Raw genomic sequence first — 24013 nt, forward strand, 5'->3', positions numbered from 1 at the left:
GTTAATTAATCACTCGATGGGGAATGCCTTGAGCTGACCGCAATGAAAACTTTTAGGGGATCGTCCAACATTAAAGGAAGAACGAAACGGACTCCACAGTTTCTAATATAAATAAACAATGATAAAACATATAGTTTCGCCATTCAGGACGAATTTTGTTGGCATCAGCAAGTCCGTGCTGTCAAGGATGATTCATCACAAGGTTACAATCATAGGTTCTGGCCCCGCTGCCCACACCGCTGCTATATACTTGGCAAGAGCAGAGATGAAGCCCACATTATATGAGGGAATGATGGCCAACGGAATTGCTGCTGGTGGCCAATTGACAACAACCACCGATATCGAAAATTTCCCAGGGTTTCCTGAATCGTTGAGTGGCAGTGAACTGATGGAGAGGATGAGGAAACAATCTGCCAAGTTTGGCACTAACATAATTACCGAGACTGTCTCTAAAGTCGATTTATCTTCAAAACCATTCAGATTATGGACCGAATTTAATGAGGATGCAGAGCCTGTGACCACTGATGCTATAATCTTGGCCACGGGTGCTTCCGCTAAGAGAATGCATTTACCAGGGGAGGAAACCTACTGGCAGCAGGGAATATCTGCCTGTGCTGTATGTGATGGTGCAGTCCCTATCTTTAGAAACAAGCCATTGGCCGTTATTGGTGGTGGTGACTCTGCGTGTGAGGAAGCGGAATTTCTTACGAAGTATGCGTCGAAAGTATATATATTAGTAAGAAAGGATCATTTTCGTGCATCTGTAATAATGCAGAGACGAATTGAGAAAAATCCAAACATCATTGTTTTGTTCAACACAGTTGCATTAGAAGCTAAGGGTGATGGTAAGTTATTGAATATGTTGAGAATTAAGAATACTAAAAGTAATGTGGAGAACGATTTAGAAGTAAATGGACTATTTTACGCAATAGGTCACAGCCCTGCCACAGATATAGTTAAAGGACAAGTAGATGAAGAAGAGACGGGGTATATAAAAACTGTGCCTGGATCGTCTCTGACTTCTGTGCCAGGTTTTTTTGCTGCAGGTGACGTTCAGGACTCTAGGTATAGACAAGCAGTTACTTCTGCTGGTTCCGGATGCATTGCTGCTTTGGATGCAGAACGGTACCTAAGTGCCCAAGAGTAACGTGAAAAAACCGGTTTATTTTTGTTTTTACTGTTCGATTGTGTTACGTATTCTATGTTTTTTGAGATATATTTGAAATATTTTTATAAGATACATATATATATGTGCGTATTGCTGCGACAAAAGAAGAGACAAAGAGATAGGCGTTGAAATTGACGAGACAAAGAGGAAGACATTAATTAATCATCATTTTAAATGGGATTTTTTTACTTGCAAGCTTTTGACCTGCTCTTCTAGTTTTTTTACCTTTCCTTGAATTTCTTCCAAGTCACCGTTCAGTCTGATTCTTTCGTTAACAATGTTTTGCTCCCATTGTCTAAATCTTTGCTCCTCAGCTTTGACTTGGTCAGTGAAATACTTCTTCAATGCATTTTCTTCTTCTTTGTATCTAGGATTGTGTGACAATTTCCTTGCTGGTGCAATTGCTGGAAGAGTGAAATCTTCATTCCCCTCCCCGGTGTTCTCGTGACCCTCAAGTCTTAATCTTCTGTATGTTTCGTAATGCATTTCTTGGGTGGTAGAAATCAAATCTAATAGATAAGTCCTCAGTAACAGGGCTCTGAGCTTACGGAAATCACAATGAGAATCGTTTTCGATTTCCACAAGTCCCCAAGGATACTTCCTTGCAACTACCTGAGTGCCTTGCCCATTGTCAAATTTTTTTTCAGACCCTACTATGGCAAATGGCATTGCTTCTATCAACTGTCTTGCATGTTCAACAGCGGCAGAATCTGGATTACTGCCACTTTTGGCATCTTCCTTAGAATCAGCGTCTAATGGAGGCGTGAAAATACGAATTTCTTGAGCTTCTATTACTTGCCTGATTCTGGACTTGAACTGTTGTAATTCTTGGGCAGTCAATGTATCAGCTTTCGCAATAACTGGAATCAGATTGGCTCTGGTTGACAATCTCTTCATAGTCTCAATGTCAATTGGCTTTAAACCATGTCCAGTGGGCCTGATGAAGTACAGAACGGCATGAACTCTCAAGTCAAATTTCTTAGTACGGTACGGTTGCTGCTCTTGACGCATATAAGAATCGTGTTGATCATCAATAAAATCCACCAATGGTTGCCAGGCTTTGTTGTTATTCACGTTATCTCCAAAACCTGGGGTGTCGATGACATTAACGCGTAATTCGAAATGCTTCTCTTCCAGCAAAGCTCTTGTGATGTCGATTTCTACAGTCTTTCTGATGGGTTCTTGGCGGTGTTGCTGACCATCTGCCCTTTTCAAGACAGTCTGAAATAAGGTATTAATAAATGTAGTTTTACCCAATCCGCTCTCACCACATAACATCACGGTGAATGTACCACCTTCTTCATTAACAATTTTATAACGCTGGTTGGGAAGATTGGATATCCCTACAGGAGGAGGAACAGGGGCAGCAGTCGCAGTGGCAGCACTCATTATTTGATACAATATGTGATGTAGTTCGTTATCAATACTCTTCAGGTCAAGATCCTATATCTTGCTGCACCTTTCAAGACTTTGATCTACTCAAAACAAACAATGGTGATTTCGAAAAAAATTTCGGATTCTTCACTTTTCCAGCGCCCTGTTTTTTTTCTGTAATCACGATTGCAAAAAAAAGAGACTTACCATAGGACAATTTCCATAAACAAAACAAAGAGCAACATAACTCATAGCTGAATTGCTAATCGTGATACTGCATCATGTCCCATCCGCACTCACATAGCATATATTTGTCTGAGTTGCCCGTCAGGAAACCTCAAGCCTTGGGCAATCCTCTTTTGAGGAAGATTCAAAGAGCTTGCAGAATGTCACTTGCTGAACCAGACTTGGCGTTGAATCTTGACATTGCTGACTACATTAATGAAAAACAGGGCGCTGCCCCTAGGGATGCTGCCATTGCACTTGCTAAACTGATCAACAATAGAGAATCGCACGTGGCAATATTCGCGTTATCTCTATTAGACGTGCTTGTCAAGAATTGTGGATACCCATTCCACTTGCAAATTTCTAGAAAGGAATTTTTGAATGAACTGGTCAAGAGATTTCCAGGTCACCCACCATTACGTTATTCTAAGATTCAGAGATTGATTTTAACTGCTATTGAAGAATGGTATCAAACAATTTGTAAACACTCAAGCTACAAGAATGATATGGGTTATATTAGAGACATGCACCGTTTGTTGAAATATAAGGGTTATGCATTCCCCAAAATCAGTGAATCCGACCTAGCAGTTTTGAAGCCTAGTAATCAATTGAAGACCGCTAGTGAAATTCAAAAGGAGCAGGAAATTGCTCAAGCTGCAAAACTCGAAGAATTGATCAGGCGTGGTAAACCTGAAGATTTGAGGGAAGCTAACAAATTAATGAAAATCATGGCAGGGTTCAAAGAAGACAATGCCGTTCAAGCTAAACAGGCTATTTCCAGTGAATTGAACAAATTGAAGCGTAAAGCCGATTTGCTGAATGAAATGCTGGAATCACCTGACTCACAAAACTGGGATAACGAAACTACACAAGAACTTCACAGTGCATTAAAGGTAGCTCAACCAAAATTTCAAAAGATCATTGAGGAAGAACAGGAAGACGATGCGTTAGTGCAGGATCTATTGAAGTTTAATGATACAGTTAATCAACTATTGGAAAAATTCAACTTATTGAAAAACGGTGACTCCAACGCTGCTTCGCAGATACATCCAAGTCATGTTTCTGCTCCGTTACAACAATCTTCTGGTGCTTTAACGAATGAAATCAACTTAATCGATTTCAATGATTTGGACGAAGCGCCCTCTCAAGGCAACAACAATACCAACGGCACGGGTACACCAGCAGCAGCGGAAACATCTGTCAATGACTTATTGGGCGATTTGACCGATTTATCTATTTCGAACCCTTCAACCGCTAACCAAGCATCCTTTGGTCTGGGAGGCGATATCGTGTTGGGGTCCTCTCAACCCGCACCACCAGTTACTACTACTAACAACTCGAACAACACTTTAGATCTTTTGGGACTTTCAACTCCTCAATCGCCAACTAATTCCCAAGCAGTAAACAGTAGTGGGTTCGATCTTTTGATGGGATTTAATCCAACAACAGGTACTACTACTGCGCCCGCAAGAACCCTAGTCAATCAGTCTCCTAACTTGAAGATTGAGTTCGAAATATCTAGGGAGTCAAACTCAGTTATAAGGATAAAATCGTTCTTTACAAACTTAAGTTCGTCACCGATCTCCAACTTAGTGTTCTTATTAGCAGTCCCTAAGTCAATGTCTTTGAAATTGCAACCCCAATCGAGTAACTTTATGATTGGCAACGCTAAAGATGGTATCTCTCAAGAAGGTACAATTGAAAATGCGCCAGCTAACCCTTCAAAGGCTTTGAAAGTCAAGTGGAAGGTCAACTATTCTGTCAACTCCACCCAAGCTGAAGAAACTGCTGTTTTTACGTTACCTAATGTATAATCCTCTGGCGTTTCTTATCAATCCTTTCTCTTCTCTATGTATATTTTTAGAAGGATAATACCTCTATGTAGACAATCTTATAAAGATCTTCGCAACAATACATATTTCACTTACTAATATATGTTGCGTTTTCATGCATCAAAAGTAGTTAGCAATGCTAGATCGTGTAAAGGAAAAAAAAGAGAAATAGTATAATTCGCCATCCTCATAACCACTGAAAAATCGAAGTTAACCAAAAGGAAAGTTGAAATGGAGGAAGTGTTCCGTTTTTACTCGAACTCTAGAAATATCTTCATTCATAAAAGCCTTTCATTAAAACCATCCACCATTGATGACCCCAAAAGTGGATATGGCCTTTTCGTAGAACCTTCGAAGTTCAAGAATGATGAATTGAAAAGTGAAACTATCCAATTGCTCCGAATCCCTAAGCGCTGCACGTTTAATATAAACACACTTCTGGCTCTCTTGGGAGATGAGGACGAATTTTCTTCAAAGGAAGAATTTCAAAGAACTAATGACAAAATTAAGATTGCTCTTCGTGAAATAATGGCTCATCCGAATTTCAGTGTGTTCCTGACAGAAACAAATTTACTCATAATTTATTTCATGATATTTCAAACTATTCGTAGTCGTTATGAGATTCCCGAAAATATCCAATATTATTTAGAAAATGTTTTAATGAGCATTGAAGTAGAAACAGCCATGGATTCTATTGAAAACTTAGCTACTGATTATGGACATTATCCACAGATTTTTGGCCTTCGAGAGACGCTAAATTTATTTAAAGAACTGTTTCACGACGTCTTGAATTTAAGTGATATCAAACATCTTTATTCTGCAATAATTTCACGTTGTTTAGAGATACCAGAAAGGGCCGATACCAAAAGTGAAGAATTCACGGTCCATTCTACTTTAGTCCCTATTGTAGATTTTGCCAACCATGAAGGCACCCAAAAAAATGCTTATTTTGACATCGACCCTTCAAATAATGACGTTTTACTTCTATTGGATACAAAAGCGGTCCAAAGTGAACTCACAAAACCTATTGAAGTTTTCATTAGTTACTCACCAACAGAGGATTTATTTTCCATGCTTGTAACATATGGATTCACCCCAGATTTTAGAGGGAATTCCCAATTTTGGACTGTATCCTTTGACAGGTGCTTTTTAAGAAACTATGATGGACCAGATAAAACTACAAATTTAAGATTGTTTTACAAATGGATGCACATAAATCCAGTGGTACCACTAGTTAAATACGAGCACAACGGAAAGACTCGCTGGTTTCTCAATGACACCACGCCTGAATTTGATATGCTTTTGCTCCCATTCATTCCATCGATAGATGATGGCAAAATTGCTCGGTGGGCGTACGATTCCACATGTCATTTGATGTTCACGAAAATCCATTGTCTGATAAATCCCGAGGCCAACGAACATGCGTTAATGATTGCAGAAAACTACCGCTCTCTCATTAAAGAGAAAGAGTCAAATGGTGACGATTTCATAAATTTACCGCCACTAGCTTGGTCATTGCGTTACAAAGATACAGAAAACGATTGTGTACGGCAAAGACATATATGCAGTGAAGATGCGGTCGCTGTACTTAAACAAGAAGAAATGCAAGACTCAACCAAAACCAAATCCCAGTTTACCAGTTTCTTTCGTAAATTTTTAGAGTTTCGTAGATCCAAAATTATTAGGCCTACCAGTGATTCAAAAGTTGCAAGCATATTATACCAGCAGGAACTGGAAATAATTGCTGACTTAGCAAAAGCTATCGATAGCAGCTCTACCATTTTTTTCAGCGATCTGAATGTTACATTGGACACCGAACCAGAACGGCTCCCCCCTCTAAGGTTTTTAGATGATTACATAGAGATCTCTGCGGATAAGCAGGAGCCAAGCCCAATTTGTGAGGATCTTTCTTATTATACACCCAGCAGGTTTACTGATTTTTTTCAAGAAGAGGTAAGCCAATATGCGGCTTTCTTTCAGGATGACTAGATGAGTACCACTTACGATCTTGTATATAAATGTTTTTAGTTGTCCTTTCTTCTACATTAAAAGCATCACAAAGAACAATCTGACGCGTTTTTCCACTGTCTCTTTCTCGCGTTTTATTCTTTTCCGTTTGAGACAAAAAAAGAGGAGCTTTGTAGTGTAATACTACTAGTTACTTAAGGGAACACATCAAGCATTCGGTGTCTCACAGGCTACTATGAAATATAATATAGTGCATGGAATTTGCCTATTATTTGCTATTACCCAAGCTGTAGGGGCTGTCCATTTTTATGCGAAGTCCGGGGAAACCAAATGCTTCTATGAACACTTATCCCGGGGAAACCTACTGATTGGGGATTTAGACCTATATGTAGAAAAGGATGGTCTGTTTGAAGAGGACCCTGAATCCAGTCTGACAATAACTGTCGATGAAACATTCGATAACGACCATCGTGTCCTAAATCAAAAAAACTCACACACAGGTGATGTTACTTTTACAGCTTTAGACACAGGTGAACATAGATTTTGCTTCACTCCATTCTACAGCAAGAAATCAGCCACACTAAGAGTATTCATCGAACTAGAAATTGGCAATGTTGAAGCGCTTGACAGCAAGAAAAAAGAAGATATGAATTCACTTAAGGGGAGGGTAGGCCAGTTGACTCAAAGGCTATCTTCTATTCGTAAGGAGCAAGACGCTATCAGAGAAAAAGAGGCAGAATTCAGAAATCAAAGTGAATCAGCTAACAGCAAGATAATGACGTGGTCTGTGTTCCAACTTCTCATATTGCTGGGCACCTGTGCCTTCCAGCTACGCTATCTCAAGAATTTCTTTGTCAAACAGAAGGTAGTATAATATACCATGTTTGTTATATAGAGTTTATATATCGCTCATTACGAATCGGTGCAATGAGCTCTTCGATATGAAATATTCCTTAGCTTAGTAATAAGAGTGACTTAAGCTGATGCCGTTGACTGCAAAAGGAAGTAAATAGAAGTCAATAACAATGAATGACTACCATCTCGAGGATACCACGTCTGAACTTGAAGCATTAAGATTGGAGAATGCACAATTAAGAGAGCAGCTTGCCAAGAGAGAAGACAGCAGCCGCGACTACCCATTATCTTTGGAAGAATACCAACGTTACGGAAGACAAATGATTGTTGAAGAAACAGGTGGTGTAGCAGGTCAAGTCAAGTTGAAAAATACAAAAGTTTTGGTAGTTGGTGCTGGAGGTTTGGGATGTCCCGCCTTGCCCTACTTAGCGGGCGCTGGCGTGGGCCAAATAGGCATAGTAGATAACGATGTGGTGGAGACTTCCAATTTGCATAGGCAGGTTCTTCATGATTCTAGCAGAGTTGGAATGTTGAAATGTGAGTCGGCCAGGCAATATATCACGAAACTGAACCCACACATTAACGTCGTTACCTATCCCGTTAGATTGAACTCCAGTAATGCTTTTGACATTTTCAAAGGTTACAATTATATATTAGACTGCACAGATTCTCCATTAACGAGATACCTGGTGTCTGATGTTGCAGTTAATCTGGGAATAACAGTAGTGTCTGCATCCGGTTTGGGAACAGAGGGCCAGCTAACTATATTGAATTTTAACAATATAGGGCCATGCTACAGATGCTTTTATCCAACACCTCCGCCACCAAATGCCGTGACCTCTTGCCAAGAAGGCGGTGTGATAGGACCTTGCATTGGACTAGTTGGAACAATGATGGCTGTAGAAACTTTGAAGCTTATCCTAGGAATCTACACCAATGAAAATTTTAGTCCCTTTTTGATGTTATATTCAGGTTTCCCACAGCAGAGCCTGCGCACTTTCAAAATGAGAGGCAGACAAGAAAAGTGTCTATGCTGTGGTAAGAATCGAACGATAACAAAAGAAGCCATCGAAAAAGGTGAGATCAATTACGAACTGTTTTGTGGCGCACGAAACTATAATGTATGCGAGCCTGATGAGAGAATCAGTGTGGACGCATTTCAGCGTATCTACAAGGATGATGAATTTCTAGCAAAACATATATTTCTTGATGTTAGGCCATCCCATCATTACGAGATATCTCATTTCCCTGAAGCAGTTAATATTCCAATCAAAAATCTAAGAGATATGAACGGTGATCTTAAGAAACTGCAAGAAAAACTTCCCAGTGTAGAAAAAGACAGTAATATAGTGATTCTTTGCCGCTACGGTAACGACTCTCAGCTAGCTACAAGATTATTGAAGGATAAATTTGGGTTTTCTAATGTACGAGACGTGAGAGGAGGATACTTCAAATACATAGACGATATTGATCAAACCATTCCTAAATATTAGTTGACCTATACATGTATAACGTGTATATGTAACTTTATTTTTTTTTATCCCTTTCCCTCCTTTCATTATTTCTTCTTGTCTGTCACTTATGCTCTATAACAGGAATGTTTTCGACACACTTGAGCAATTTATTCAGGCTGCATCCTGCAATTCTTTCAAGGCCGAAGCCAAATCCTTAATCAAATCATTAGCGGATTCACAGCCCACAGATACTCTTATTAAAGTTTGGTCGATATATGGGTCAGTCATTGCTCTCCATTCCACAAGGGATTCAATTCCACCCAGTGAGGTCGCATGATGGAAATATTTCAGCTTGAGGGGTAATTGTTTACACTGCTCTTTGGTGTACAAAGTGATAGCAAAAACGGGACCATATCCTCCTACCAGTTGCTTTTTAACGAACTCTTCTGTTTGTAAAGAAGAGTGGTAAATCGTCTTCAATACTTTGTCAAATTCAGATTGGTGATCTGACAAAAATCTAACTAATTTCGTAGCATTTTCTGATTGTTTGGTTATTCTCATTTCGTAGGTTCTCAGGGATCGCAACAACATGAAACTTTCCAAATTTGCCACGTTTGTACCCAAGTAGATTCTGTCGTCTTTTAGTTGTCGGGAAGTTGCTTCCTCTTTGACTACAAGGACGCCACTTAACAAGTCAGAATGACCACCAAAGTACTTAGTAGCAGAGTATAGGACAATATCGGCTCCGAAATTCCATGCGTATTGCAATGGAGGAGATGCGAATGTGGAATCCACTATAAGCAGGGCGCCTTTTGCATGAGCTCTGCGGGCCAAACTCTCGATATCAGAAGAGGTACCATATGGGTTTACAGGAGATTCCAGATGGACAATGTCACCTTCAGAAGCACATTTTTCAATATCTTCCAAGGGGTGTTGCTCAATGCCGTAATTACGGGTCAATATGTTAGCAATTGCTCGAACACCATGGTAGCTCTGTCCGATAAAGATCTTCTTAGGGTTGTAATGTACCATTGCCGCATAGAACGCAGCTAACCCTGAAGAATAAATGACAGCATAACCATCGAGGATCTCTGAGAAGATACTCTCTAATCTGGTGCTATTTGGATGCGCTAGCCGTGAATATACGGGCTTCTTCTCCATAAAGTCCAAGTTTTCACGCTCTGTCCATGGAATTAGGTCGTCATCGTCGTAACGGAAGGTTGTAGAGACATTAATTGGGGGCGCCACGTCAGTAACCCTGTTATCTTTATCATCGCCATGAATCAAAGCTGTTGACAAGTCCACCATCTTACGTACTCTTTTCGTGCAATCTTTCCTTTATAGCATGTACTACAACATTTGAAGAGATGGAGGGATTGCAACGATCTATTGTTGCGCAATATGCTTATATATCGCGTGTTGCATAAACCCATCAAGTGATCGCACTCTGAATTAAACACCGCAAAAAAATAGAAACCACAGTTTCACCATTTGACAAGAACTCACAAGATATCCTTGAGGTCTATCAGTAAGTGGTTAATCCCGTACCAAAGCGTATGTGAAGGACTTCAGAAACAGTTATTTCACGTACTACAATTATTACAACTGGCCCTCTTTCCCTTATATATACTGTAAATATTGCGACTGACATGGAGACCACATAATCACACGTGATAAATAGTCCCGTTCAACTTACGTATATAATGTGATTCAGTGTTCCGCCAAGGAGTAAACTCCTTTAGTTTAAGGTCTGCTTATTTTTGCAACAGAAGCCTGCCTTGGCTTTCGAGATACTAGTTTCTGGCTACGGTTTTCTATTCCTTATCATTTTAGCCTTATCATACTTGCTGAAAAGTTGCAGATATCTCCACGCTCTTAAATGAAAGAAAAAAGGGCGTTTTCCTCCTGTATGAATGAAAGAAAAAATTCATGTTATGTGAGCAAGTAGGTAAAAAGAAAGAATAAAAGGTTCAGCTTTTCTATGTTCAGGATACAACTGAGAACTATGTCCAGCAAAACATGCAAGAGTGATTACCCAAAGGAGTTTGTCAGTTTCTTAAATAGCTCACACTCTCCTTACCATACAGTTCATAACATCAAAAAGCATCTGGTGTCAAATGGCTTCAAAGAGTTGAGCGAACGTGACTCGTGGGCTGGCCACGTCGCACAAAAAGGAAAGTACTTTGTGACAAGAAATGGCTCTTCCATTATTGCGTTTGCTGTTGGTGGAAAGTGGGAGCCTGGTAATCCAATTGCCATTACGGGTGCTCACACCGACTCCCCCGCATTAAGGATTAAGCCTATTTCTAAAAGAGTCAGTGAGAAGTATTTACAAGTGGGCGTGGAAACTTATGGTGGCGCTATTTGGCATTCATGGTTTGATAAGGATTTGGGCGTTGCCGGAAGAGTTTTCGTAAAGGATGCGAAAACTGGCAAATCCATTGCTAGATTGGTGGATTTGAATAGACCTCTGTTAAAGATTCCTACTTTGGCTATTCATCTGGACAGAGACGTAAATCAAAAATTCGAGTTTAATAGAGAAACTCAACTGTTGCCGATTGGTGGTCTGCAAGAAGACAAAACTGAAGCGAAAACTGAAAAGGAAATTAATAACGGTGAGTTTACCTCCATAAAAACGATAGTACAGAGGCATCACGCAGAACTTTTGGGGCTAATAGCCAAAGAACTCGCCATTGATACAATTGAAGACATTGAAGACTTCGAATTGATCCTTTATGATCATAATGCATCCACTCTAGGTGGGTTCAACGATGAGTTTGTCTTCTCTGGTCGATTGGATAATTTGACATCTTGTTTCACATCAATGCACGGTTTAACGTTGGCGGCTGACACAGAAATTGACCGAGAATCAGGCATTAGATTGATGGCATGCTTTGATCATGAGGAGATTGGCTCATCCTCCGCCCAAGGGGCAGATTCTAACTTCTTGCCTAATATATTGGAAAGGTTGTCCATCCTGAAGGGGGACGGTTCTGATCAAACTAAACCTTTGTTTCACTCGGCAATATTGGAAACTTCCGCTAAGTCGTTTTTCCTTTCATCTGATGTTGCTCATGCAGTTCATCCAAACTATGCAAACAAATACGAAAGCCAACACAAACCCTTATTGGGTGGTGGTCCCGTAATCAAGATTAACGCGAATCAACGTTACATGACCAATTCACCAGGGTTGGTCTTGGTGAAAAGACTAGCAGAGGCTGCTAAAGTCCCTTTGCAATTGTTTGTCGTAGCTAACGACTCACCATGCGGTTCTACCATCGGCCCCATTTTGGCCTCAAAGACAGGTATTAGAACTCTAGACTTGGGTAATCCTGTGTTGAGTATGCATTCGATTAGAGAGACCGGTGGCTCTGCAGACCTGGAGTTCCAAATCAAGTTATTTAAGGAATTTTTTGAACGCTACACTTCCATAGAATCTGAAATTGTTGTCTAAACTGCAATTGTTAGATGATTCATAATCCGGTATATTTATTGCCCTCTTTTGTATTTTACAAATAGTAAATATATATAATATCTTGTGATCTACATAAGCTTTCGCGGGGTCTTCAGAAAAATAAAAAGTTTTTAAAAGAATATACGCTTAGCAAAGGAATAGACAGATTTAGTTTGTACGCAAATAGTTTTTGAAGAAGGTAGCAGATTGATCAATTTTGTATGAGCGGAAATCTATCCTTAAACGCCAACTACTACATTACTTGCAATAAAAATGAGTGCAGATTTATCGATTGGTAATGAAATTAAAGATTCATTTAAGGAAACCCATAAATGGGTCCAAAATAACTTAAAATGGTTGAAGGACATTGAGCAATTTTATCGGGAAAGGGCTAAGTTAGAAAAAGACTACAGCGAGAGATTATCTCGCTTATCAGCAGAGTACTTTAATAAGAAGTCTTCGACCTCAGTTCCTATCTCGGTAGGTGACACACCTACTACCACGCCAGGGTCCATTGAAGCTGCAGGTGTGGTTGCATGGAATGAAATTCTATCTCAGACTGATATGATTTCCAAGGATCATGATCAGTTATCAACCGACTTTGAAAATCATGTAGCAAATCAATTGAGTGGATTATTCACTAAACTTGATATGACTTTGAGCAAGATAAATGGATTTAACAATGACATGGTTAATAAAAAGGATAACATTTACCACGAACTGGAAAAAGCGAAGAAGGACTATGATGAAGCCTGTTCCACTATGGAAATGGCAAGAAATAGGTATACCAAGGCATCTAATGATAGAAATAAAAAGAAGTTGGATGAAAAAGAAATGGAGATGAACAAGTGTAAAAATGAATATTTAATCAAGATCAACCAGGCAAATAGAACTAAGGATAAATACTATTTTCAAGATGTTCCTGAAGTGCTAGATCTTCTACAAGACGTAAATGAGGCAAAGACCCTTTTCTTAAATGATCTGTGGTTGAAGGCGGCTTCTGTCGAGAACGATCTGGGTGCAAATGTCAGCAAAAGACTCCAGGCGGCAAATTCTGTTGTCAAGCAGAATAAACCCTCTTTAAACACGGCCATCTTTATCAAGCACAATCTAAAGAATTGGAAAGAACCACAAGACTTTGTCTATAAGCCATCTCCAGTATGGCATGATGATGAAAAATTTGCTGTTCCCTCGTCGTTGGAAGTTGAAGACTTGAGAATAAAACTGGCAAAAGCAGAAAATGATTACAATTCATTGCAAGATAAAACTCAAAATGAGTTATCCAAACTGTCTACTTTGAACAAGATAAAGCACGAAATGAAAACTAATGAAGATAATATCAATGCCACTAAGTTTTATGATACACTAAAGGAATACTTAAATGTCGTTTCACCCTTTACCTCACACGAAACATTAAAATTGCAAGCCGAAGTTCAAATCGAAAGTATTCAGAATAATGTTCCTGAAGAATACGATTTATCCACAGACAATATTGATCTTTCCAAAACAAAGAAGAAATCCGGGATATTCAGTAAGTTCAAACACAACATCCTGAACGTCGACTCGAAGCCTTCGAGTGGAGGGAGCACTGGTAATGGCAACGGAGGACCCTTGCATATAACAAGTCTCTTCAACACATCAAGAAGAACTAGGCTAGGCTCTGCCCCTAACAACGCTGGTGAAGATTCAGATAATAATTCTATACGCACCACTAGTACCAACAATACAAAAAAGACCACACAAAATTCCAGTGATGACGGCAAGAATAAAGTGTTGTATGCATACGTACAAAAGGATGATGACGAAATCACCATTACGCCAGGAGACAAAATCTCTTTGGTTGCACGCGATACGGGTTCTGGATGGACTAAGATAAATAACGACACCACTGGGGAAACCGGCCTTGTACCCACCACATATATTCGCATATCTAGCGCGGCTACAGTTAAAGCAAATGATAGAGGCCCTGCACCAGAAGTACCACCACCAAGAAGGAGTACACTACCTGTTAGGACGATGGAGGCCATATATGCCTACGAAGCACAGGGAGATGATGAGATTTCAATTGATCCGGGGGACATAATTACTGTTATCAGAGGCGATGACGGTAGCGGGTGGACATATGGTGAATGTGACGGATTGAAAGGTCTATTTCCTACAAGTTACTGTAAATGAACGAAGGAATGAACTGAAACTATTAAATATTTTCCCTGGCCGCCACTTTTTTGAGAGGTATGACGACTCTATGTTATATATATATATATATATATATATATATATAGCACAAAATTTCATGTGATCAATCTACTAGGCGAACACCTAAATTGTTATTTATTTCCATGTCTATATCCATTTCAATGTCTGGCTCATCTTCGTCCTCGTTTTCGAATTCGGATTCAGATTCGGATTCCAAGGTAGTCTCCAAATCACAGTTTGTCCTACAGTTCGGACACATGAATTGAGGATAATTCATAATAACCAATCTTCTTACACAATGAAAATGCCAACTATGGGCACATGGTGATATAAAAATGGCTTGGCAAGGTTTTATTTTGTTTAGACAAATGGAACAGTCTTCTTGTTCTAAACCAGTAGTTAGTTTCTGTAGATTTTTTATTCGGCTCAAGGCTTCTTTATTAAATGCATTGGCCTTTAATTTCCAAGACTTGTTCAATTCTATTTTCATCTTAACACAACGATATATCTCTTCCGTCCCGCCGCGAAAGTCCATACCCAGCTGTATGATATCTCCGTCATGTAAAAGGTAGTCCTTAGAAGTGGTAGACGCAGAAGATAGACGCTGGTGGTTCAAAAAGGTCCCACTGGAAGACTTGACATCTTTCAAAAACCAGTTTCCTTGGTCATCAACTTTGAAACACCCATGGGTCCTGGATATCACTTTTGATTTGAACACTACGGGATGATACTGATCTGGAATTTTGGAAATTGCCTCTCTTACTCTTTCGGTGTATCTTCCGATGATAATTTGCGAGCCTGCGCCCGCAGTCCTGATAATGGGGTCAAAGAAAAGACCCTGGTTAGCCACAGACGTGGATGAAGTATCTATAAACGGGGTTAGCCTAATGCTGAAAAGCCCGTGCTTGTCCATTCTGCGTTTCAAAGTAGATTGGTCTATCCGTTCCGGTAGCGAGGTATTTGGTGGGAGATGTATATCAAGTGAAAACTCCGTCTGATTGACTTGGTTTGGAGGATATATGAAATGGCGGATACTCTTTGTAGTGTTCACCGCGGGGGCTGTATTCGTCTCCACAGTGGCAGCAGCAGCAGCAGTAGCACCAACATTGCCGTTTGCGCTACCGTTATTTGCAACGACTAAAGAAGTAGCCGTACGCGAGGGCAAAATACCTAAACCATTGCTAACGCTATTATTATTGCTGTTATTGTTAGGCGTATCGTTAATGGTGAGAGAGATGGATATCGGTAGTCTGATGGGATTGTTGAACTTGGTGTGATCGTGAGAGGTAGCGATGCCAGAAGCAGCAGGTGGCGTCTGGTTTGGGGGAGATGAGGGAACAGTATTAGTAGACATCCAGGAATAACCACTATACAGAACGTATGTGCACAGGAAATCGACACTGTAAGAAGAAAAGCTCACGGCACAAGAGTCAGAAACAGGGCAGTGAACAAAGAACGAGAAGTACGGTTTACAGTTGAGCCGTACACCGAGTTCCTCTTTGAATAATATCGAACCTATACACTAATGCACTAATGTGTTTCTGTTCACACCCAGAATTCTAAGGCTCCTGCTGATCCCAATGCTAAGGTTTATCAATTTTCTCATTCTCTTTGTGGGCCGTAAACAGTGATATTCTCTCACGAGAGCGCTTAAAGAGAATGGAGAAGCCCAGCCCCACCAGGCGGCAAACTAGTAGTCTCTCCACTATCTCCAACGGTATGACCATGACCAACGATAATAGGGATACCACAAATACCAACAGTGGCTCTACAAGCAGCAACAATTCACAACCATCTTCGTCTTCCACGCCACCAGCGGCCAGTGGACCCGTAACGGACAGAACCAAAGTCAACTATGTACCAAAGAGCGACGATCCGTCGTCATTTCAATACTACCCAGACGACCCGGAGAACCCGGTCAATAAGTATAAATTCGCGTTAAAGGCTGACAGTCAGTACTATGATCCTTGTGAGGAGTCCTCCAAGCTCAGTTTTCAGTGCCTCGAGCGCAACGATTACGACCGATCCAAGTGCCAAGAATATTTTGACGCATACCGCGAATGCAAGAAACAATGGCTGACAGCCAGGAGGAAAAACAGACAGCAGTGGGAATGAGGCAGCCTTTTCTTCTTGTTTGTTCAGCTGTGATCTGTTTTCTATATAGATCGCCACTACGCGACGTAGTGTTCCGACAGGCAGCCACAGCACACTCTAGTGCAATGTGAAAAACTAATTCGCAATGGTATGTAAATAAGCAAGCTAAATTGGATTTTCAAAGTGCGAATAAAGAATTTTTTGTATATATCTCTACATACTTGTATATACCGAACATAAGAAGCTCTTATGGCCGAAAACTCCCTCCTGAGGTTTATCACCAAGAACAAAGTGGCCATCCTAGCAACGGTCTCTGCGGGGACTGCTGCTGTGGGTGCTTATGTTTACTACCAGCAAATTAAGCAGCAGCAACAGCAGCAATTGAAGGGTACAAAAGACAACCGACGTCAAAGTGAGGCCTTTGCTGGTCAAAATGAAGACGAGGCGGACTTAAAGGACGACGGCAGCGTCGTAAGTGGAAGTAATAAGAGGAAGAAGAAGAAGAATAAACGCAAGAGGAACAATAAGGCAAAATCGGGAGAAGGGTTTGACTATCCCTCCTTGCCCAATGGCGAGCCTGATATTGCCCAATTGAAAGGCCTATCACCCTCCCAGAGACAAGCGTATGCCGTGCAACTGAAGAACAGAGGTAACCACTTCTTCACTGCTAAGAATTTTAATGAGGCCATCAAATACTACCAGTATGCCATTGAGCTGGACCCGAATGAACCAGTGTTCTATTCCAACATATCTGCTTGTTACATTTCTACGGGCGACTTAGAGAAGGTTATAGAGTTCACTACAAAGGCACTTGAGATAAAACCTGACCATTCTAAAGCCTTGCTGAGACGTGCATCTGCCAACGAGTCACTGGGCAACTTCACTGATGCTATGTTTGATCTATCTGTTTTGTCATTGAATGGTGACTTTGATGGAGCCTCCATTGAACCTATGCTGGAAAGAAATTTAAATAAGCAAGCAATGAAAGTACTAAATGAAAACCTATCGAAGGATGAAGGCAGAGGCTCGCAGGTTTTGCCGTCTAACACATCTCTGGCGTCATTTTTTGGGATTTTTGACTCTCACTTAGAAGTTTCTAGTGTGAACACCAGTTCAAACTACGATACTGCATACGCTCTATTGTCAGATGCTTTGCAAAGACTATATTCTGCAACAGATGAAGGTTACTTAGTAGCAAACGATCTTTTAACAAAGTCCACTGACATGTACCACTCTCTACTTTCTGCAAATACAGTGGACGATCCTTTAAGAGAGAATGCTGCCTTGGCATTGTGCTACACGGGTATTTTCCATTTCTTAAAAAATAACCTGTTAGATGCCCAAGTTCTTTTACAAGAATCTATAAACCTGCATCCAACACCAAATTCGTACATATTTTTGGCATTGACCTTGGCCGATAAAGAAAACTCTCAAGAATTTTTCAAATTTTTCCAAAAAGCTGTTGATCTAAACCCTGAGTATCCGCCAACCTATTACCACCGTGGGCAGATGTATTTTATTCTACAAGATTATAAAAATGCCAAGGAAGATTTCCAAAAGGCCCAAAGCTTGAACCCTGAAAATGTTTATCCCTACATTCAATTAGCCTGTTTGTTGTACAAGCAAGGTAAATTTACCGAATCTGAAGCTTTTTTCAATGAAACAAAGTTGAAGTTTCCTACCTTACCTGAGGTGCCCACCTTTTTCGCTGAAATCTTGACAGATAGGGGCGATTTTGATACTGCAATTAAACAATATGATATTGCTAAAAGGTTGGAAGAAGTGCAAGAAAAAATACATGTGGGTATAGGACCCTTGATTGGGAAAGCAACTATATTAGCTAGACAATCCTCTCAAGATCCAACCCAGTTGGATGAAGAGAAATTCAACGCAGCCATTAAGCTGCTGACAAAAGCCTGTGAATTAGATCCACGATCTGAACAAGCGAAGATCGGGTTAGCACAACTAAAATTACAAATGGAAAAAATTGACGAGGCCATAGAATTGTTTGAAGATTCTGCAATTTTAGCAAGAACTATGGATGAAAAACTTCAAGCTACTACCTTCGCGGAAGCTGCAAAGATACAAAAGCGTTTGAGGGCTGATCCAATCATAAGTGCAAAGATGGAGCTAACATTAGCTCGTTATAGGGCTAAAGGCATGCTTTAGAAGATATGTCAGGTATTGGTCAAATATATACTTTTAGTTAATACTGGATATGTTATAAAGGTTCTGTTAATGCCAAATCCATTTCAATTCTTTTCTTCCAAATATTGTACTGGTCGTCTGTGACCAAAATATTGGTGGTTTGTAACATCGATCCCAGTTTCCTAAATATAATTTCATCGTATCTGATGCCATCAAAATCATCATACCTAATTTGCAAATCTCTGAACCATTTTTCACCGATAATTAATTCCTTCACTAATTTTACACATTCAATAACATCATCCACTTTTGACGTCAACATCAAGCTGCACATCTTACTGACTATAAAATGGTCAATTCTTGGATCCTTGCGTCTTCTTTCATTAAATACAATGAATGTACAATTTAATACTAACCCACACACTAATTGCCATGGGCAAACCAATCTTGACGCGTTTATGTTGTACTCATCCACAATTTTATATGCTACTTCTCTTGGTAATTCAAAATCGTTGCAAAGCCGTATTATTTCTTCAGTAGTCATTTTGCAATACTTCTTTACTAACAAAGAATTTGGTATTCTGCCCCTTTTCCTCAGGGCTTTTGCCGTCTTCAATTCTGATTGCGGTTTTCCAACTGCCTTATTTTGTTTCGTTCTCCCGCTTCTGCTTTCTTGCACACCTAATGGCTCTTCCTCACTTGTAGGGTCACTTTCATGGTTTTCATACTCATCAGAATCTACATTTCTGGTTCCAGTAATGCTCTTATTACTATGGCTTTTTAAAGACAAACCGTCGTTTCCTGGTTCCTCTTCATCCTCATCCTCATCCTCTTCAAATGCTAACTTTCTCCTAGTAATAGACGGCGATTCATTGGTTTGCATGGGGGGTAGTTCTGGTATTACGAACGAATCATTATTTTGGCTTTTCCTAACTTTAGTTGGTGTACCAAACAGTTGATTCCTCAACTCTTTCGGATCAGAAGAAGTAAACCTCCCACCGTTCTTTACTGGACTGCGTTTGTTCTTTTTGGGGCTCGGTGTCCAAGCAAATTGTTTCATAGGTGAAGAATTAGATAAACTTTGTCTGAAAAGGTTCATTAAATGCTTGGCTTTTTTCGGCTCCAAGGGAATACTGTCTATATAATAGCAAAGGTCAGGCATGTGTTTTTCATTCATTTTCTGTGACGCTATGTATGCACATATGTGACATCTAGCAACCTCTTCATCTTGTTTCAGCATTACCTTGTTCAGTGAAGTATTATATAAAATCGATGTCGCATTAGTCAACTTCTTCAAATATCCGCTCGACCAGTCCGGTTTTTCTTGTGGATCTAGTCGAAGTACTTCTGCGACACAATGTTGGACTTGTTGCATGGACATGACTGGTTTTAATGGTATTGTTTTGGCCAATTTTATTTACTGATATTGTACACTTTTTTCTGCAATTTTAGTGTGAGATTTTTTTTTTCAATGCCGATTTCTTACTAACGTAAACAACGGCAAAGAACAAAGAAATACACAGTTTTATCACAAAGAGTTGATTTTTGCTGAAGAGAAGCGTGAGGAGTGTATTCGAAAGCCTTGCATATTCTGGACACTTGCGATTCTAGCTCTTTACGGACGCCCGCATTCTTTTTTCATACTCTGTTTCGTGCTGCTTTCACACAATATTTTTCAAAAGTTTCTTCTCATCGTTTTTCTGTTAGCAACCCTCAACTTACGAGAGAGTTGCGACTAGCATAGGTAACATTCCTTATTTGTTGAATCTTTATAAGAGGTCTCTGCGTTTAGAGAATGTCAAATTACTATAGAAGAGCACACGCGTCTTCTGGTTCATACAGACAACCCCAGGAACAGCCTCAATATTCGCGTTCTGGTCACTATCAGTATTCAAACGGCCATTCTCACCAACAATATTCTAGTCAATATAATCAACGTCGACGTTATAACCATAATGATGGTACAAGGCGACGCTATAATGACGATCGCCCACATAGTTCAAACAATGCAAGTACGCGACAGTACTATGCTACTAACAACAGCCAAAGCGGCCCATATGTAAATAAGAAATCTGACATCAGTAGTCGGAGGGGCATGTCTCAATCACGGTATTCAAATAGCAATGTTCACAATACATTAGCGTCTTCGAGTGGATCTCTTCCCACAGAATCTGCTCTGCTTTTGCAACAAAGACCACCTTCAGTTTTGAGATACAACACAGATAATTTGAAGTCTAAGTTTCATTATTTTGATCCCATAAAAGGCGAGTTCTTCAATAAGGATAAGATGCTTTCGTGGAAGGCTACAGATAAAGAATTTTCTGAAACAGGTTATTACGTAGTCAAAGAGTTACAAGATGGACAGTTTAAGTTCAAAATAAAACACAGACATCCGGAGATAAAAGCATCCGACCCACGTAATGAAAACGGTATCATGACTAGCGGAAAAGTGGCAACCCACAGAAAATGCAGGAACTCACTAATTCTATTGCCTCGCATATCTTATGACAGGTACTCCTTAGGGCCTCCCCCTTCATGTGAAATAGTTGTCTATCCAGCGCAAGATTCAACAACAACCAATATCCAAGACATATCAATAAAAAACTATTTTAAAAAGTATGGAGAAATTTCTCATTTTGAAGCATTTAATGATCCTAATAGCGCTTTACCTTTGCATGTTTATCTTATAAAGTATGCCAGTTCTGATGGAAAAATTAATGATGCAGCAAAAGCAGCCTTTAGTGCCGTTAGAAAGCACGAATCTTCGGGTTGCTTTATCATGGGCTTCAAGTTCGAAGTGATTTTAAACAAGCATTCCATTTTGAATAATATCATTTCTAAATTTGTTGAAATAAATGTCAAAAAGCTACAGAAGTTACAAGAGAACCTGAAGAAGGCTAAAGAGAAAGAAGCAGAAAACGAAAAAGCAAAGGAATTACAGGGCAAAGATATTACCTTGCCCAAGGAACCTAAGGTAGACACATTATCTCATTCGTCCGGAAGTGAAAAAAGAATTCCATATGATCTCTTGGGGGTAGTTAATAACAGACCTGTTTTACATGTCTCCAAAATATTTGTTGCCAAACATAGGTTCTGCGTTGAGGACTTTAAATACAAGTTAAGGGGATACAGATGTGCGAAATTTATTGATCATCCAACTGGTATCTATATTATTTTTAATGACATTGCCCATGCGCAAACATGTTCGAATGCAGAGTCAGGAAATTTAACAATAATGTCTCGGAGCAGAAGAATTCCTATTCTAATAAAGTTTCATCTCATTCTCCCTAGGTTCCAAAACAGAACTAGATTCAATAAATCTAGCTCATCTTCAAATTCTACAAATGTACCTATAAAATACGAGTCCAAAGAGGAGTTCATTGAAGCTACAGCAAAACAAATATTAAAAGATTTGGAAAAGACTTTACATGTTGATATTAAGAAGAGATTGATTGGTCCTACGGTATTTGATGCTTTGGACCATGCAAATTTTCCTGAATTGTTAGCTAAAAGAGAACTAAAGGAGAAAGAGAAGAGACAACAGATTGCATCTAAAATTGCTGAAGATGAATTGAAACGTAAAGAAGAAGCCAAAAGAGATTTTGATTTGTTTGGTTTATATGGTGGCTATGCAAAATCTAATAAAAGAAATTTAAAAAGGCATAATTCACTCGCGTTGGATCATACTTCTTTAAAGAGGAAAAAGCTATCCAATGGTATCAAACCAATGGCACATTTACTGAACGAAGAAACCGATTCCAAAGAAACTACCCCATTGAACGATGAAGGGATCACTCGCGTATCAAAAGAACATGATGAAGAAGACGAAAATATGACATCTTCATCTTCTGAAGAAGAGGAAGAAGAAGCTCCAGATAAGAAATTCAAGAGTGAGTCTGAGCCAACCACCCCCGAATCTGATCACCTTCATGGTATTAAGCCGTTAGTACCCGATCAAAATGGGTCGTCTGACGTACTGGATGCTTCTTCGATGTATAAACCTACTGCTACCGAAATTCCCGAACCTGTATATCCACCTGAGGAATATGACTTGAAATATAGTCAGACTTTATCTTCTATGGATTTGCAGAATGCTATCAAAGATGAGGAAGATATGCTAATTTTAAAGCAGTTATTGAGCACATATACTCCTACCGTCACACCAGAAACAAGCGCAGCTCTGGAATATAAAATTTGGCAATCTCGCCGAAAAGTTCTTGAAGAAGAGAAGGCTTCCGATTGGCAAATAGAGCTTAATGGAACTTTATTTGATAGTGAACTACAACCAGGTAGCTCTTTTAAAGCTGAAGGGTTCAGGAAAATTGCGGATAAATTAAAAATTAATTACCTACCCCATCGTCGCAGAGTTCACCAACCTTTAAATACGGTGAATATTCACAATGAAAGGAATGAGTACACACCTGAACTTTGTCAAAGAGAAGAATCCTCGAATAAAGAACCTTCAGACTCAGTTCCTCAAGAAGTTTCATCCTCTAGAGATAATAGGGCATCAAATAGAAGATTTCAGCAGGACATAGAGGCACAGAAAGCCGCAATTGGTACGGAATCTGAGCTGCTATCACTAAATCAATTAAATAAAAGAAAAAAGCCAGTTATGTTCGCTCGTTCAGCAATTCACAACTGGGGTTTATATGCTCTAGACTCTATCGCAGCAAAGGAAATGATTATCGAGTACGTTGGTGAAAGGATCAGGCAACCTGTAGCAGAAATGAGAGAGAAAAGATATCTGAAAAATGGGATTGGATCCAGTTACCTTTTTAGGGTTGATGAAAACACGGTTATTGATGCCACCAAGAAAGGTGGTATAGCCCGTTTCATTAATCATTGTTGTGATCCAAATTGTACGGCAAAGATTATAAAGGTTGGCGGGAGAAGGAGAATTGTTATCTATGCACTGCGTGATATCGCGGCAAGCGAAGAGTTGACATATGATTACAAATTTGAGAGAGAAAAGGATGACGAGGAAAGACTTCCTTGTTTATGTGGAGCACCTAATTGTAAAGGTTTCTTGAACTGACGATGATACATTGATTTGTTTGGAGCTTCCTGATTTAACATATCGTTGCTTTCCAGCAAAAGGTAAAGATAAATACTAAACTGTATACATCTATAAGTAATCTCGGCCATTATTTTAACGATTAGTACTTTTGTTCGTGTCATTTTTTTGGAAAATTTTGCGATCTCTCACTGTTGAAGAATAAAGATTTCGCGATGACTTTTGCTT

The 24013-nt window shown here is 39.6% G+C and overlaps 14 protein-coding genes across 14 annotated transcripts; 10 read left to right on the plus strand and 4 right to left on the minus strand.

The window, feature by feature from the left end:
* Positions 1 to 118: 118 nt before the first annotated feature.
* On the plus strand, positions 119 to 1147 carry TRR2 (thioredoxin-disulfide reductase TRR2; the record flags this gene model as incomplete). The annotated part of the gene is made up of 1 exon (NM_001179236.1): positions 119 to 1147. One exon carries the CDS (start codon positions 119 to 121, stop codon positions 1145 to 1147), a length of 1029 nt encoding a protein of 342 aa, NP_011974.1.
* Positions 1148 to 1333: 186 nt separating this feature from the next.
* On the minus strand, positions 1334 to 2557 carry CDC12 (septin CDC12; the record flags this gene model as incomplete). The annotated part of the gene is made up of 1 exon (NM_001179237.1): positions 1334 to 2557. One exon carries the CDS (start codon positions 2555 to 2557, stop codon positions 1334 to 1336), a length of 1224 nt encoding a protein of 407 aa, NP_011975.1.
* Positions 2558 to 2823: 266 nt separating this feature from the next.
* On the plus strand, positions 2824 to 4581 carry GGA2 (phosphatidylinositol 4-phosphate-binding protein; the record flags this gene model as incomplete). The annotated part of the gene is made up of 1 exon (NM_001179238.1): positions 2824 to 4581. One exon carries the CDS (start codon positions 2824 to 2826, stop codon positions 4579 to 4581), a length of 1758 nt encoding a protein of 585 aa, NP_011976.1.
* A 249-nt stretch (positions 4582 to 4830) lies between these two features.
* On the plus strand, positions 4831 to 6588 carry CTM1 (cytochrome c lysine N-methyltransferase; the record flags this gene model as incomplete). The annotated part of the gene is made up of 1 exon (NM_001179239.1): positions 4831 to 6588. One exon carries the CDS (start codon positions 4831 to 4833, stop codon positions 6586 to 6588), a length of 1758 nt encoding a protein of 585 aa, NP_011977.1.
* Positions 6589 to 6802: 214 nt separating this feature from the next.
* On the plus strand, positions 6803 to 7441 carry ERP5 (Erp5p; the record flags this gene model as incomplete). Its single annotated transcript, NM_001179240.1, has 1 exon — positions 6803 to 7441. One exon carries the CDS (start codon positions 6803 to 6805, stop codon positions 7439 to 7441), a length of 639 nt encoding a protein of 212 aa, NP_011978.1.
* Positions 7442 to 7592: 151 nt separating this feature from the next.
* UBA4 (Uba4p) lies at positions 7593 to 8915 on the plus strand (the record flags this gene model as incomplete). Its single annotated transcript, NM_001179241.1, has 1 exon — positions 7593 to 8915. One exon carries the CDS (start codon positions 7593 to 7595, stop codon positions 8913 to 8915), a length of 1323 nt encoding a protein of 440 aa, NP_011979.1.
* A 132-nt stretch (positions 8916 to 9047) lies between these two features.
* Positions 9048 to 10184, minus strand: YHR112C (putative cystathionine beta-lyase; the record flags this gene model as incomplete). Its single annotated transcript, NM_001179242.1, has 1 exon — positions 9048 to 10184. One exon carries the CDS (start codon positions 10182 to 10184, stop codon positions 9048 to 9050), a length of 1137 nt encoding a protein of 378 aa, NP_011980.1.
* A 673-nt stretch (positions 10185 to 10857) lies between these two features.
* APE4 (aspartyl aminopeptidase) lies at positions 10858 to 12330 on the plus strand (the record flags this gene model as incomplete). Its single annotated transcript, NM_001179243.1, has 1 exon — positions 10858 to 12330. One exon carries the CDS (start codon positions 10858 to 10860, stop codon positions 12328 to 12330), a length of 1473 nt encoding a protein of 490 aa, NP_011981.1.
* Positions 12331 to 12603: 273 nt separating this feature from the next.
* On the plus strand, positions 12604 to 14505 carry BZZ1 (Bzz1p; the record flags this gene model as incomplete). The annotated part of the gene is made up of 1 exon (NM_001179244.1): positions 12604 to 14505. The coding sequence occupies one exon, from the start codon at positions 12604 to 12606 to the stop codon at positions 14503 to 14505; it is 1902 nt and encodes a 633-aa protein (NP_011982.1).
* Positions 14506 to 14629: 124 nt separating this feature from the next.
* On the minus strand, positions 14630 to 15880 carry DMA1 (ubiquitin-conjugating protein DMA1; the record flags this gene model as incomplete). The annotated part of the gene is made up of 1 exon (NM_001179245.1): positions 14630 to 15880. The coding sequence occupies one exon, from the start codon at positions 15878 to 15880 to the stop codon at positions 14630 to 14632; it is 1251 nt and encodes a 416-aa protein (NP_011983.1).
* A 305-nt stretch (positions 15881 to 16185) lies between these two features.
* On the plus strand, positions 16186 to 16641 carry COX23 (Cox23p; the record flags this gene model as incomplete). The annotated part of the gene is made up of 1 exon (NM_001179246.1): positions 16186 to 16641. One exon carries the CDS (start codon positions 16186 to 16188, stop codon positions 16639 to 16641), a length of 456 nt encoding a protein of 151 aa, NP_011984.1.
* Positions 16642 to 16869: 228 nt separating this feature from the next.
* On the plus strand, positions 16870 to 18789 carry TOM71 (protein channel TOM71; the record flags this gene model as incomplete). Its single annotated transcript, NM_001179247.1, has 1 exon — positions 16870 to 18789. One exon carries the CDS (start codon positions 16870 to 16872, stop codon positions 18787 to 18789), a length of 1920 nt encoding a protein of 639 aa, NP_011985.1.
* A 52-nt stretch (positions 18790 to 18841) lies between these two features.
* On the minus strand, positions 18842 to 20149 carry ORC6 (origin recognition complex subunit 6; the record flags this gene model as incomplete). The annotated part of the gene is made up of 1 exon (NM_001179248.1): positions 18842 to 20149. The coding sequence occupies one exon, from the start codon at positions 20147 to 20149 to the stop codon at positions 18842 to 18844; it is 1308 nt and encodes a 435-aa protein (NP_011986.1).
* A 414-nt stretch (positions 20150 to 20563) lies between these two features.
* Positions 20564 to 23806, plus strand: SET1 (histone methyltransferase SET1; the record flags this gene model as incomplete). The annotated part of the gene is made up of 1 exon (NM_001179249.1): positions 20564 to 23806. One exon carries the CDS (start codon positions 20564 to 20566, stop codon positions 23804 to 23806), a length of 3243 nt encoding a protein of 1080 aa, NP_011987.1.
* Positions 23807 to 24013: the final 207 nt, after the last annotated feature.

The sequence above is a fragment of the Saccharomyces cerevisiae genome, chromosome VIII (assembly GCF_000146045.2).
Source record: "Saccharomyces cerevisiae S288C chromosome VIII, complete sequence".
In the NCBI taxonomy this organism is placed as follows: Eukaryota; Fungi; Ascomycota; class Saccharomycetes; order Saccharomycetales; family Saccharomycetaceae; genus Saccharomyces; species Saccharomyces cerevisiae.